Source organism: Gobio gobio (genome assembly GCF_949357685.1).
Source record: "Gobio gobio genome assembly, chromosome: 6".
Classification (NCBI taxonomy): domain Eukaryota; kingdom Metazoa; phylum Chordata; class Actinopteri; order Cypriniformes; family Gobionidae; genus Gobio; species Gobio gobio.
Window position 1 is genome coordinate 22786321 of NC_137102.1, and position 13969 is coordinate 22800289.

The 13969-nt window shown below is 38.5% G+C and overlaps 1 protein-coding gene across 1 annotated transcript in view; it reads left to right on the forward strand.

Moving 5' to 3' along the window:
• brinp3b (bone morphogenetic protein/retinoic acid inducible neural-specific 3b) overlaps positions 1 to 13969 on the forward strand; it is a 43489-nt gene that overhangs the window by 15314 nt on the left and 14206 nt on the right. Inside the window, exon 4 of the mRNA XM_079819137.1 lies at positions 2805 to 2998. Coding sequence (XP_079675263.1) covers positions 2805 to 2998 — 194 coding nt within the window. The remainder of the gene's footprint in view (positions 1 to 2804; positions 2999 to 13969) is intronic.

The window sequence follows — 13969 nt, forward strand, 5'->3', positions numbered from 1 at the left end:
TGCCATGTTCAAGAAACCAATTTGAAATGATTCGAGCTTTGTGACATAGTGCATTATCCTGCTGGAAGTAGCCATCAGAGGATGGGTACATGGTGGTCATAAAGGGATGGACATGGTCAGAAACAATGCTCAGGTAGGCCGTGGCATTTAAATGATGCCCAATTGGCATTACGGGGCCTAAAGTGTGTCAAGAAAACATCCCCCACACCATTACACCACCACCACCAGCCTGCACAGTGGTAACAAGGCATGATGGATCCATGTTCTCATTCTGTTTACGCCAAATTCTGACTCTACCATCTGAATGTCTCAACAGAAATCGAGACTCATCAGACCAGGCAACATTTTTCCAGTCTTCAACTGTCCAATTTTGGTGAGCTCGTGCAAATTGTAGCCTCTTTTTCCTATTTGTAGTGGAGATGAGTGGTACCCGGTGGGGTCTTCTGCTGTTGTAGCCCATCCGCCTCAAGGTTGTGCGTGTTGTGGCTTAACAAACGCTTTGCTGTATACCTCGGTTGTAACGAGTGGTTATTTCAGTCAAAGTTGCTCTTCTATCAGCTTGAATCAGTCAGCCCATTCTCCTCTGACCTCTAGCATCAACAAGGCATTTTCGCCCACAGGACTGCCCACATACTGGATGTTTTTCCCTTTTCACACCATTCTTTATAAACCCTAGAAATGGTTGTGCGTGAAAATCCCAGTAACTGAGCAGATTGTGAAATACTCAGAGCGGCCCGTCTGGCACCAACAACCATGCCACGCTCAAATCTGCTTAATCACCTTTCTTTCCCATACTGACATTCAGTTTGGGGTTCAGGAGATTGTCTTGACCAGGACCACACCCCTAAATGCATTGAAGCAACTGCCATGTGATTGGTTGATTAGATAATTGCATTAATGAGAAATTGAACAGGTGTTCCTAATAATCCTTTAGGTGAGTGTAGTTCATATCATAACATCATAATATACATTATACACCCGCTATATTGCTTAATCTACCCGATTTTTCATATCAACAGAAAAAATATACCGGGATAACCTGGCTTCTCTTGAGACTCCCCTTCTTCAGAGCGATCATAGTGATTGGTTACAAGGTAGTTTGTGATGTCAGAATCACCAGCGATTTCAAACCTCGTTTGCATCACTGCAGTTTTAAAGAGAACATACTCAGCACGTATTAAAAACACCTCATAGATATATAAACAACATTAAAAACTTGATTTTCACCACAGGGGGGCTTTAAAATGTGAAAAATTTCAGTAATTTCATAAATTTACCTGTACATGTGCTTGAGATACACTGAAATGAATGGGGTTCAATGCTGGAACTATTGGTTGTTTGGAACTATTGCTACACGACACGTGTTACTTCCACATTCCCCAGTTCCTGTGGAAGTCTATGGGAGTATCGTAAGTTTTTCAAGAGCTCTGGTTTTAGGCTACTTTTGTAGGTAATTCAGCCATTCTAAAATAGTCAACACAATACATTTTAATGCAATGTAATAGAAGTTACAGCGATAATAACCATATATGCTCCCTTTACACCTGGCAATAACTGTATGATTTAAATTTTTAGACTTGTTTACCAAATTTTAAGATTATTACAGGATAATAACCTTTTTTGTGCAAAACCTCTCAGTGAGGTAGACGTTAGGGGTTAGAAGTGCAGAAAAAGGAGATTCCAAGTGTAATTCGGTGAAATAATTCAATAAATGATGGGAAATTGTTGATTAAATTAAATGAGAGCAAAATAGCTCAGTGCTTGAATGTGAAAATGATTTATGCCTTTTTCGACCTCATCACATTTTACTTTCATCGCTGCATGCGGATAATCAAAATGCATTTGCATTTGCATTTACACCTTAATTTACAGTAAATTAATCCATTCAAGACCATCACCAAATGCGTTCACAATGATCCAATCACAATCCGTCTTTCATCTGGCTTTTGGATGTGGATATGGATAAGTGTGCTGATCGTGACTCAATCACAGAGAATGCATGTTAATGCCAGGTGTGCATGGAACCATAGATTTGACAAAATGGTGTATGTTGAGATGCTCTTGAGTAACTTGACGTTTAGCATCCATTTAGCAAGTCAAAAAGGCCCCTCGAAATTATTTTCCACTTAATCGGTTCCCCATATATATAATTAAGACCCTTCCGTTTTTCTTTGAATGTTTTATGTTCTGATGTATATAAAAAAAATGCTATTACAAAAGTAAAATGGATTCACTGCCATGTCAGTTTCCAGAGATGAAGAGAGTGGAAAGGTACATCCCTGATTGTTTAGCTGGTGTTCAGCTCTCTTCAAGTCTCTTCATTTGTAGATATATTGCAGAGCAGTAGTCCTTTGGTTCAGCATAGTCTTTTATGCCTTGCCTACCGAGAGATTGTTTACAGTACACAACTCTTCAAAAGAGACATTCTCATTCATCAATATCTCACTCCATAAATAAACCGCTTTTATACCATGACTGAGGCTAAAAGTGGGGATCATTTGAAGGTCTGGCTAATGCTCCACGGGACACCTTTTGACTCCACCATTTTTTCTTAGGCGTTTATTCTCTCCAAACAAACCCACCAGCTGAGTCAATTGATTTTCATTGGATCCCTCTCACTCAGAGATGAAGGATACTCTCATCTGTACCATGCGTGAAATGAGAGTTGACGCGTCAGATGGGGAAGAGCTCCATGGCTTTGTGGGCCCCCGACGGGCCGAGACGGGGCGAGCTCATGCTGTAGATGATTAGGGTTGATTAGCTTCTCCAGCTGAGATGATCATTTCTGTCTGACTTTTGATCAGGCGAGGAGTCCTTGACCATTTTCGTGGACAAAAGTAAGCTTAGCAGAGGTCAGCAGAATGGCGGTGCCTCCAATGTTACAGCTGGTTCGCTGACCCTCGAAGCCCTCCACCAACTGGCGGCATCCTATTTCATCGACAGAGACAGCACGCTCCGGAAGCTCCATCACCTCCAGATCGCCTCCACTGCCATTAAGGTATGACCCCCATGGATCCGACCAGGGTTTGAATTGTGATGACACTCGATTGGGGGTAAAAAAAAACGCAAAAATCAATTACACTTCTATTTAGCATAGTTATGGGCGATACACAGAGGCGGACAGTAGTTAAGTATTTTTACATTTGAGTGAAGTATTCAACTACATTTTTCAAGTATATGTACCTTATCCCTGTTTTTCTTTGGAAAACTTTTACTTCACTACATTCTAAAGCATAATGTCATATTTTTAACTGCAATACATTTCATAAATGTAATTTTTTTTTTACCTTTAATACTTAATTACATTAGAAAATGTAATACTGTCTTACTTGTACTCAAGTAAAACTTTGAATTACTTTTACTTGAGTAAAAGTAAGAAAGTACTACATGTTTAATGTAATTAAGCATTAAATGATATTCAATATGAAACGTAGTGCAGTAAAAAGTACAATATTATGTTTTGGAATGTTGTGAAGTAAAAGTTTTCCAAAGAAGAACACTAGTGAAGTACATATACTTGAAAAATAAAATTACTTGGAAAGTAAAAATACTTCACTACTGTCTGCCTCTGAATACATTGAAAATTAGCAATATTATTGTGATATCTTTACTGATTATATAAAATTCGGGAATATTGTTTATATCATAAAGTTTTGCTTACTGTATAAAGACTGTAAACCAATTTCACTCTTTTTTTTTACATCTCACGGCCATCACAGCTAATATAGGCACCTTTTCACACACACTTTGTTTGCTTTCTTTATAACCCATTCATTATTTGAATACAATTTTATTTCTCATGCTAATAGCTACACACTGCAAAGTTTCTGGATTGACAACCATATTTAAATGTGGGATTGAATTTGAAAATGCTGTGATTGACAGTGATAAACATGGTAACAAACAGGACAAAACAAATCTAATACAACATTCCATTGAACAATTGTACTAACACAATTGTATATACTTTGTAACGATAGCTGTTCTAAAAATATCATGCCTTTTTAGGGGGGGGGGGTATTTTGCAAATGCAAAAATATCTATATGTACTGATGACCTTATTGCATATGTATTTGTAGGAGTTTTCCTTTCAGGCGGAAAATGTATGGGAGGAGAGTATTTCAATGGTTCATGCAAGGTGATTTATTGAGGTTTGTGCTCGTAAATTTATCGGTGTTTGCAGCATTATTTACCACCCAAAAAAGCAGGTCTTAAACCAGACTATAATGGGTAGATTGCATTGGTCATTATGGAAATGATGCGGCTGCGTCTGTGCTCTTTAATTTGCGCATTGTCAATAGATCACGCACAGAACTGTCCACTCCCATCGGCGCATTTACGGAATTGTGCTCTCACACTAATTTGCCCTGTTTAGTGAATCTGGCCCTTATTATCATGAATGGTTCTGTATTTCCAGCATATTTTAAATGGTGAATATCCCACCGATAGACCAACCAATCTATCAGTGAAAAAGAAGGCACATGATTGTTGTCTGCTGTATTTCGCCATACTGTATGTCAGCCTCTTTAAACCTTAGGATACTGTGCCAGCTTTGGTCAATGCATTGAAGTGCTGCTGTGGTGCAAATATGGCCACACATTGCCACTGGAAAAATAGTTGGGAGCTGGGTTGAATCTTATTCTGAATCAGTTCAATTTATTTTGAAAATATCACTGATTGTAGTCTATATTGTTATTTGATACACACTAAGGCTTATAAAAAGCAGAGTTGCCCATTTAGCAACTTTTCGCACACCTTTTTTTCTTTAAAAAAAAAAACATTTTGGACTGCTCGTTAACATTTAGTCAGTCACTCATTTTACTTGTTTTATTATCTGAGAAAATATGTAAAAGAGAAAAGCTTTATCGGACATTCAGCTATATATTATATTAAAATACAGAATGTGAGCACGGATTAGGAGAGAAAACATATGTAAAGTGCCGGCAGTTGGCGCATTACGTCATCTAGCGAAATGTAACAACTTTTTGAGCTGGCTACTTTAGCTACTTTCACACGGCTAAAAAGTACTAACTAAAATAATAATTTATGGAATCATTAAGGAATCATAACCGGAACTGATTCCTTACAATTCCCATCTCTACTAAACAGTACTGCAATATTCAAGATATTTCTCCTTAAAGACTCATATCGTGCAAAAGTCTCTAGTTTGGAAGTCCGTTTCTTTGCAACTTAAAACTCATCTCACAGGTACCAAAAGAGGAGAACCGGGAATGATGTTCAATGTGAATTTATGTGGGATTCATGCGTACAACCGCAGGCGATACATACGAGCAGACGTCTTCCTCTTGCATACAATTATTACCACCTCGAAGGTGAGCTCATTATTCAATGCGCAGTTATCAGCAGCGTAACCTTGCGCCTGCGGCGTTTGTAATAGACTCCACACTGATCTCATTTGCTCAGGCTTTGTTTAAAGTGCCAGTGCCAAGTACAGCCTTTAAATATAAATCCATGCTTAAACCACTGAAGTGCTTCAGATATGAATGACCCAAGGTTTCCTTTCAAAAAGTCTCAAGCAGTCATCAGTAAAGCAGCGACTTAATCCCATGCAGCAGTTTTCCATTCAAAGGCCATTTCCAACTCTATCCTGCCACATTCAGTCATTTGCAATCTCAGTCAAGCAAACTGTTTTGGGGTCTGAGCCCGTTTGTTAAGACGATCCCGGGCTAAGTTGCTATTAATGAGGACAAAGCGCCTGTCAGTGTTAGTCACAACATGCATCACGGTGATGGATCAGCTTGGCTCTTCCATTTAGATTCCTTTCTGCATTGACTAATTCAACTCATTAGTTGCATCTAGCATGAAGTGAGCTCTGAGGCAAGAAAACAGATGTACGGAAGATGTATTATAAGGTTAGCCGAGGTGTTAAATGGAGCTAGTTGGATGATTCTTCAGTGTTTCTGGATGAGCAGGTGAGGGAGGATGGTATTCAAAGGGTGTTTGAGAGCATAAATTAGAGGTTTGAGTATGATGCACTGCTGCTGAATCTATTGGCCCCATTAGTTTAGCTGGGTCTTCAGTATAGTCGCAGATGGCATCAGTAACTGACCTCATTGTTGGTTTGAACAATTGTCTGTCTCTACACTAATTAATGGAGTTAAATGTGTTCAGAAGAATAATGATTTGTCAGTGAGCAATTATAGTTTTTTAATGCTATGTTATTCATTAAGGTTATTGATTCACTTATCAGGTGGTAATTTCTTGCAGTTTGAATTCGTTTTTAATTTTAACACAGACAATAAAAGTAGAGGTGAAATACTTGTTCTAGCTTTGTATTAATCAAAGCTGTAAATCCAGAGTGTTTGGAAAGAGGCTTTACCACAGTCACATCATTCACAGTTTTTTACTCTTCAGTAAAGCGGAAGAAAGAAGGCCAAATAACATTAACCTTCACATAATGCTTCTTTCTGGCACCTAAATTAAACATGATCATGGGACACTATCATTTAGATGAGGGAAATCTGATTTCACTACCAAAGTGTCTTTAACTTCACCAAGAAAGATTTGTTTTAGCATTGATTTCCCAGTGTCTGGGCAAATGTTGTCATGCAGTGCTTTGAAAGGAATGGTTCTCTCAAAAATGTGACACTATATATTTAGATAGAGAGATTTAATGATAATCATGATGATAATACATTTAATTTATTAATTTATTCAAAAATGCATTAAAATGCAATGTATACATGCAGTGACTTCTCCATGATACAGACAAAACCCTGAAGCAGGCAACGATATCATGACTGTGAGGAATCAGAGGTTAAAATTTATTTATAAAGCTGTTCCTGAGCAGTTTGCTTGTGCACAGTTCATTTTACAAAGGACTGTTTCCTGTACATCGCAGGCTATATAAAAAAAAAAAACAATTACCACTGTGAAACAGCATGGAAAATGTTGGTTATGCCAATGTTAGGCCATAGTATGTTGCATCGTTAAAGAACTCAACTAGCTAGTCACTACTTTTTCCCGAAACCGTATTGTCGCAAATCTGTTGGCTAATGATGTCACACAGGTGGTGGAGTAATAACTGCTTTTAATTAATTCGTTTGAGATCGAATTCATGCTAGATTTTTTGCTATAAATTATGGGCATGGTTCATATGGTTTCCAGATTCAATCATAGGCTCGTTCTTACGTACTAGAGGATATACACACTCTTCAAAAAAGGTACTCTTGACAAACTAAAAAACATAAATGACACTTGGATATATTCAAAATAAAAGATATAGATTGTACTAAATGTCAGCATGCTTATTTTGCTCAAGATACGAATTTATTAAGACCACAAGTCATGCAAACAGTCGAGAGCTGTCGTTGCAACCATACAAGTTTGCTATACTGTTTGCAAATGTTGGTGTTTCCCAAAACCATAGTTTCAACAAACTTGTTGAACTATGTTGATAACAACTGAACTTGCAACCATAGTTGGTTAACGATGCTTTTGGGAAATCCACATTTTTTTTAAAAATCTGACTCGGACTAAAACTGATAAGGTAAAACCGCTGACGTTATTAACTGTGTGTTTACTGCATAAATACTTGGAAGCTGAAGCTTACAATTATGGTAAGGGGCATTGCATTTCCAATATACTCTGTAGGTGTAGCCAATCATAACGCACTGGGTCAGCTGGCCAATAAGAGTACTCTGAGCTTTTCGGAAGGAGGGGATTTGTAGAAATCAGCACGTTTCTGTCACGCTCAGTTGCACCAAACAAACGATGAAGAGGAAGATCAGGTTAAAAGTCTTTAACACACTGAGAAGGTAAATCGAAATAACACAGGTGAATACACACAACCGAAGCATTAACATGAACGGACAAATGAACACTGAAAAGACTGCAACTTAAATACAAAGCAAATGAGGGAAATAATGACAAACACCAGTGATGATTAGTTAATCTCCATAGTAACTAATACGTGGCGGAAAACTAAACAAAGGACAACAGGAACTAATGAAATGTAAACTAAAAGTCCATGACAATGAAACTAAGAGCAAGATAACTAAAAGTCTGTGACATTCCGCCCCCTCCCGGAAGGCACGACCTCGTGGCATAACAAAAGAGATGGAGAGAGGCTGGTGGCTTTGGAGGGAGACAAGGAGTTGACAAAGGGCTGGTGAAAAGAGTAGGCCAAGGGTGGGAGAAGCCAATACGAAGCAGACAGGTCGACGGGCCAAGGTGGAGCAAAGGGATCAGCAGCCGGAGGTGGAGCCAGGGGATCCTCACGATTGGGCAATGCTGGTGAGTGAAAGTCCCGAGGCTTCTCCAAGCCGGAAGGTGTCAGAGGGGAAGACGAAGGGCTGCAGGGCATCAGCTGAAGTGAGGATGAAGGAATGGATGAGCTCTGGAGTGGAGGTGGGAGAGGGAGGCTGATCACTGACACCAATTCAGTATTCATACAGGATGATGACTCAGGCATTATACTGGGCTGAATCAGCAACAATGAGGAGAGTACAGATAACTCAGGGGGGGAGGCAGTATCTCAGTGTCTCAAGCTATTAACCAGTCCTCAGTTTCAAGCTACACCAAAACTCTTACATGTACGATGGTTGCCGGCTAACACCAGCCAGGCTCACATTGGCTCACATTGGAACTTCGACTCCAGGGCGATAGTTGGCGCTGTCGTCATAGGCTCCATCATCGCTGCGGGTGGAAGCTCTCCGTCTGCAGGGGGCTCTGGCGTTGTCATCTCCGTGGAAAGGGGTGATGGCGGGCTGTGCTCTGGGTCTGGTTGCGCAATGTCTGTGCGGTGGGGCTGGACAAGGCTTCTGTCATCCTCCACTTCGCCCACTGTGAATGCGGAGCCATTCACCTACAGTGCGAAATTGATTTTAAGCCTCTTAGGTCATGCAGGGATTGCTGCAGGTTATGACGAAGTGGAGATCTTCGTCCAGTCCACACCGGAATACCTCCATCAAACAGACGTTGTTGCAGGTGGCACGATGGCAGATGTCGAGGTAGTCCTCCACGTATATATCCAGGTCTCTGCCATTCTGGAACAAATATGCCGTCTTCCCAACCAGCAGACTGTGGCCCCTAATAGGGCCAATGTTTATGGATGCAATGTCCATTTTTTTACTTATTGGTCCATTATCTGTCATGCTCGGTTACAGCAAACAGGCGATGAAGAGGAATATCAGGTTAAAAGTCTTTAACACACTCAGAAGGTAAATCCAAATATCACAGGTAAAATACACACAACCGAAGTATAGCGATAGTTCACCCAAAAATGAAAATTACCCCATGATTTACTCACCTTCAAGCCATCTGTAACATATTCCACTGAAGAGGCAAGTTTCTGAACCCAAGTGCAGTTCTTTATTCAACTTAAAGCTTAACATAACTCATAAATCATAACACAAAGACTTGGCAAAACAAAGACTTGACTTGACTAAAACATGAAACTCACCAACAGTGGTTTACAACATTCAGTACAAGACAAAGACTCATGGCAGACATGAGGGCTTTAATACAAATGGACAAATGACTAGACAAGTGACACCTGTGAACAGTGATCAGACAATAAACCAATGACAGTACAAGACTCAAGATCACATGAGGGCATGGGAGTCACATGACAAGACCAGAAGTGCATGACAAACTGAGAAACATAACAGTGAACATGATAAACTAAGTACATGAAACATGAACATGAACCAACGAATACAATCAGTTATATTAAAAATGTCCTGGCTCTTCCAAGCATTATAATGGCAGTGAATTGCAGCCCAAAATTTGAAGACCAAAAAAGTGCATCCATCCATTATAAAAGTAATCCACACGGGGCCTTCTGAAGCAAATTGATGGGTTTTTGTAAGAAAAACATCCATATTTAACACGTCTAGCTTTCGGCGGATTGCCTTCCGTATTCAACTTACGAGAATGACGTCGGACGTAGTGTAAAATATCAGATAATTAAGCTTTTTTGAGCATATAATTAGTTCAGGTTTTATTTAAAAAATAATCCCCCCCAAATGTAATAATATTTACAAATTAATACTTAGTTGTAAAAGAAAATAAATACTTGACAAAATGTATCTTAAAATGTTTTGAAAATAATGATCAAGGTAAGGACACTCACATGTATTAAAGGGTTAAAGAAAATATGCAATTTTTTTGTCCTGAATAATATATTTTACATAACAATTTTTTTACATATAGTCCACAAGACAAAAAAATAGCTGAATTTATTCAAATGACCCATTCAAAAGTTTATGAACCATTGATTCTCAATACTGTGTTTCGTCACCTGAATGATCCACAGCTGTTTTTTTGTTTTGTGATGGTTGTTCTTGAGTCCCTTGTTTTATCCTGAGCAGTTAAACTGACCAACGTTCTTCAGAAAAATCCTCCAGGTCCTGCAGATTATTCAGTTTTCCAGCATCTTTTGCATATTTTAACCCTCTCCAGCAGTGACTGTATGATTTTGAGATCCATCTTTTCACAGTGAGTACAATTGAGGGACTCAAACACAACTATTAAAAAAGGTTCAAACATTCGCTGCTGCTCCAGATGGAAACACAATGCATTAAGAGCCGGGGGGTAAAAAGCTTTGAAAAGGATGAAGAGGTTCAATTTTTTCTTATTTTGTTTAGATATATATATTTTTTTCATTTAGTACTGCCCTTCAAAAGCAACAGAAGATGCTTGCATGTTTCCCAGAAGACAAATTAAGTACAATTTACCTTGATCTTCAAATTCAATAAATGTTCACCCCCCGGCATCGTGCATCGTGTTTCCTTCTGAAGCATCAGTGAATGTTTGAACCTTTTGTAATAGTTGTGTCCCTCAATTGTCCTCAATGTGAAAAGATGGATCTCAAAATCAGACAGTCACTGCTGGAGAGGGTTAAAATATGCAAAAGAGGCTCGAAAACTGAAGAATTTGCAGCACCTGGCAGATTTTTCTGAAAGAACATTGGGCAGTTTAACTGCTCAGGACAAACAAAAGATTCAAGAACAACCATCACAAAACAAAAACAAAAAACTGCCATGGATCATTAACGACACACGGAATTAAGAATCAATGGTTCATAAACTTTTGAACGGGGTCATTTTAATAAATTCAGCTATTTACTGTATTTGTCTTGTGGACTATGTAAACATTTTCTATTTAAAATATCTTATTCAGGACAGTACTGAATGAAAATAACATGCATTTTGTATAATTTCTCTTATTTAGTTAAAATTATTCACATTTTCACAAATTCTGCAAGTGGTTCACATACTTTTTCTTGCAACTGTATGTAAATATGAAGCAATTTAAATATTTAAATATTTAATTTTTTGTATTAAGGACAGACAAGTAAAATCTTCCCTTCCTCCATATTCACAATTCACAGCAAACATTACGTTTATGTAATTTACCATGTCCGGAATTCAATATTTCTCATTTATTTATTTGATGTACAATTAGATGCAGAGTGCAACAACAGGCTATTGTGTGTTTGGCCTTTGCAGGGACAATGAGCTGGCTCGGACCTCAGAGAGAATTTTTAGGATTTAATGAATCTCCCTCCAGCAGCATTAACAGAAGCGTAAGAGCCTGCTGTGGGTGTAATGAAGTTGTGATTTTTCTCTCTCACACTCTGCTGATTCTTGCCCTTGACTTCATGCCGTTTGAATACTTTTTATAGCTTTTTTTTTCATAAATGATGAATATCTCATATTGTACATTATTTTGTTGGAAAAAAATCCATAGTTTTATGCCACAGCAGAAGAAAGAGACAAACAGTGCTCTCTGGGCTGCGCAAAGATAATAAAAATGTTAATTAAATACAGTGATGTTAACCTAATTAGTTTCATGATAAATTAGGACCAGATGCAACCAACTCTTGCATCATTACACAAACAGAAGTAGACCTAGATAATTGTTGTTTGCTTTTGCAAGTACGAAAAGTGCTGAATTTGTGTATTTTTTATTTTTACAAAACTTTTAAAAAATATAATGATTTAGGCCTATTCATAGATATTTAAAAAACAGAAAATAGACTCGATGAGGACAAAATGAGGTCTGTGTGTGTTGCATTGATTCAGTAGAAAAATTAGAAAATGAGAATAATAGTCTTCCACTGCAACAGTTTGACAGATTCTTGCACTTGCGTTGCACCTGACGTCGCATTGCGCTGGGTGTATGATAGGGCCCAGTGAGTCATTCATTCAACTAATTCATTCAACACGCTGATTCATTCAGGAATGAAGCAAGTGGCTGTCTATGGCTGCATCTGAAATCACATACTTCTTTACTATATAGTTGGTGAAACACAGTATGTGACAAAAGTATGTCTGAATTCACAGTACTAATAAAAATGTAAGCAACCGGCGAGATTCTGAAGTGTTCATAAGGTGGACCCTTTACTATCCCATGAAGCCATGGGAGAGGATTTGTGAATGGCTGTAAAGCGACGCAACTGACGCTGGTAGATAACATAATAATGACAACAAGGCGAATGTAGTACGGTCCAGATTACATTCATACTACGCACATTCATACTATATAGAACATACTTTTTTAGCAGTCGTGAAGTAATTACTTGTTCAAAATAACGACCTACTCAAGAGAGTATGTGTTTTCGGACAAAGCCTATATGAATGTGTCATTGAATCATTCACTCAACCAATTTATTTAAAGACTCAGATTCATTCAGGAACGAAACAGCATTGTGCAGTGTTTGGAGTCAGCCGTGTCTGTGGCTTTATTTTGCAATAGCATCAATTAATTTGATTTCAGCTTCATCCCTTTATTTTTAAGTGTATTTACACTTAAATCTATACTGATCTGCGCTTCACTACAACGTAAAATCATTGGCTTCTTGCTGTCCAGTGAGTCACACAGCTTTGCCACTGCAGATTTTGATAGATGCAAGGTACATTAATATTTCTGAAATAATCAGCTAATATTTCTCTGCCACGTAGGTTGTCGAAAGCCCTTACTATGCCCTGCCCAGTGTGGTTTGTGTGAAAGCATTCCTTAGTCCGGTTGTTTGATGAGGGAGAGATTATTTGTAATAAACGTTTTAAGAATCTGTCCAACTATATGTCACAGACACGTCAGGTTCCAACCTCCACCAATCACAACGCACGCCATCTCCTGAGTACTGATCACCGCCACCTGCACCTCATCACGGCACTCATCACCAGCACTATATAACACACACTCACACAGCACTCCATGTCCGGTCTCGTTCGCATATACTCTGTGCTATGCTTACCTCAAGGACTTCTCTTCGTATACTTACCTGTCTCCAGCGTGTCTCCTTCCCTTTGTGTTCCTCGTCTGCTGTGTGGGTGTGTTCCAGTCAGCTCCTAAGTTCTCCAGCGATCTCCAAGCTCCAACGTTCATCTGCAAAAGAAAGGACAGTAACTATCTCTATCATATCCATTCAACGTCTATCTGCAACCAGTTTGCTCACCTGTGTTACTTAGTCTGCTCTACTGTGGTCAAATAAACAACCATTACCTGTTACGTCTGTGTCTGCCTCCTGTGTACTGTAACACTATAGCAGCGGAGGACTATTATTCTCTTGCACGGAACTTTGGTTGCCCAATCAGGGAAAAGGGGTGTTTCATGCCCGCCCACTTCTGGAAATTGAATATTCAAGCCGTTTATCCATTTTCTACATTTTCCTGAACCTAAAAACAAATCAAGCCGAAATCTTAAAAAAAAGAAAAAAAGAAAAAAGAATAAATGCACAGTTTTCGAATATTCAAATGAAAAACAGATGAACACAACGTACACGGACTGAATGAGAACCTCAATCATGGAGAACCTGGAAATATTAGGACATTTTTAAATTTGCAGCGTTGAAAATAATGAATAAAATATTAATACAATTTATTCTCAGATATAAAATAAAAATATAAAGTAATATATTCAAATATTATTTACTTATATATTTTACTTATCTTTCAGTCTTCAGTGTCGCATGATCCTTCATAAATCATTCTAATATGCT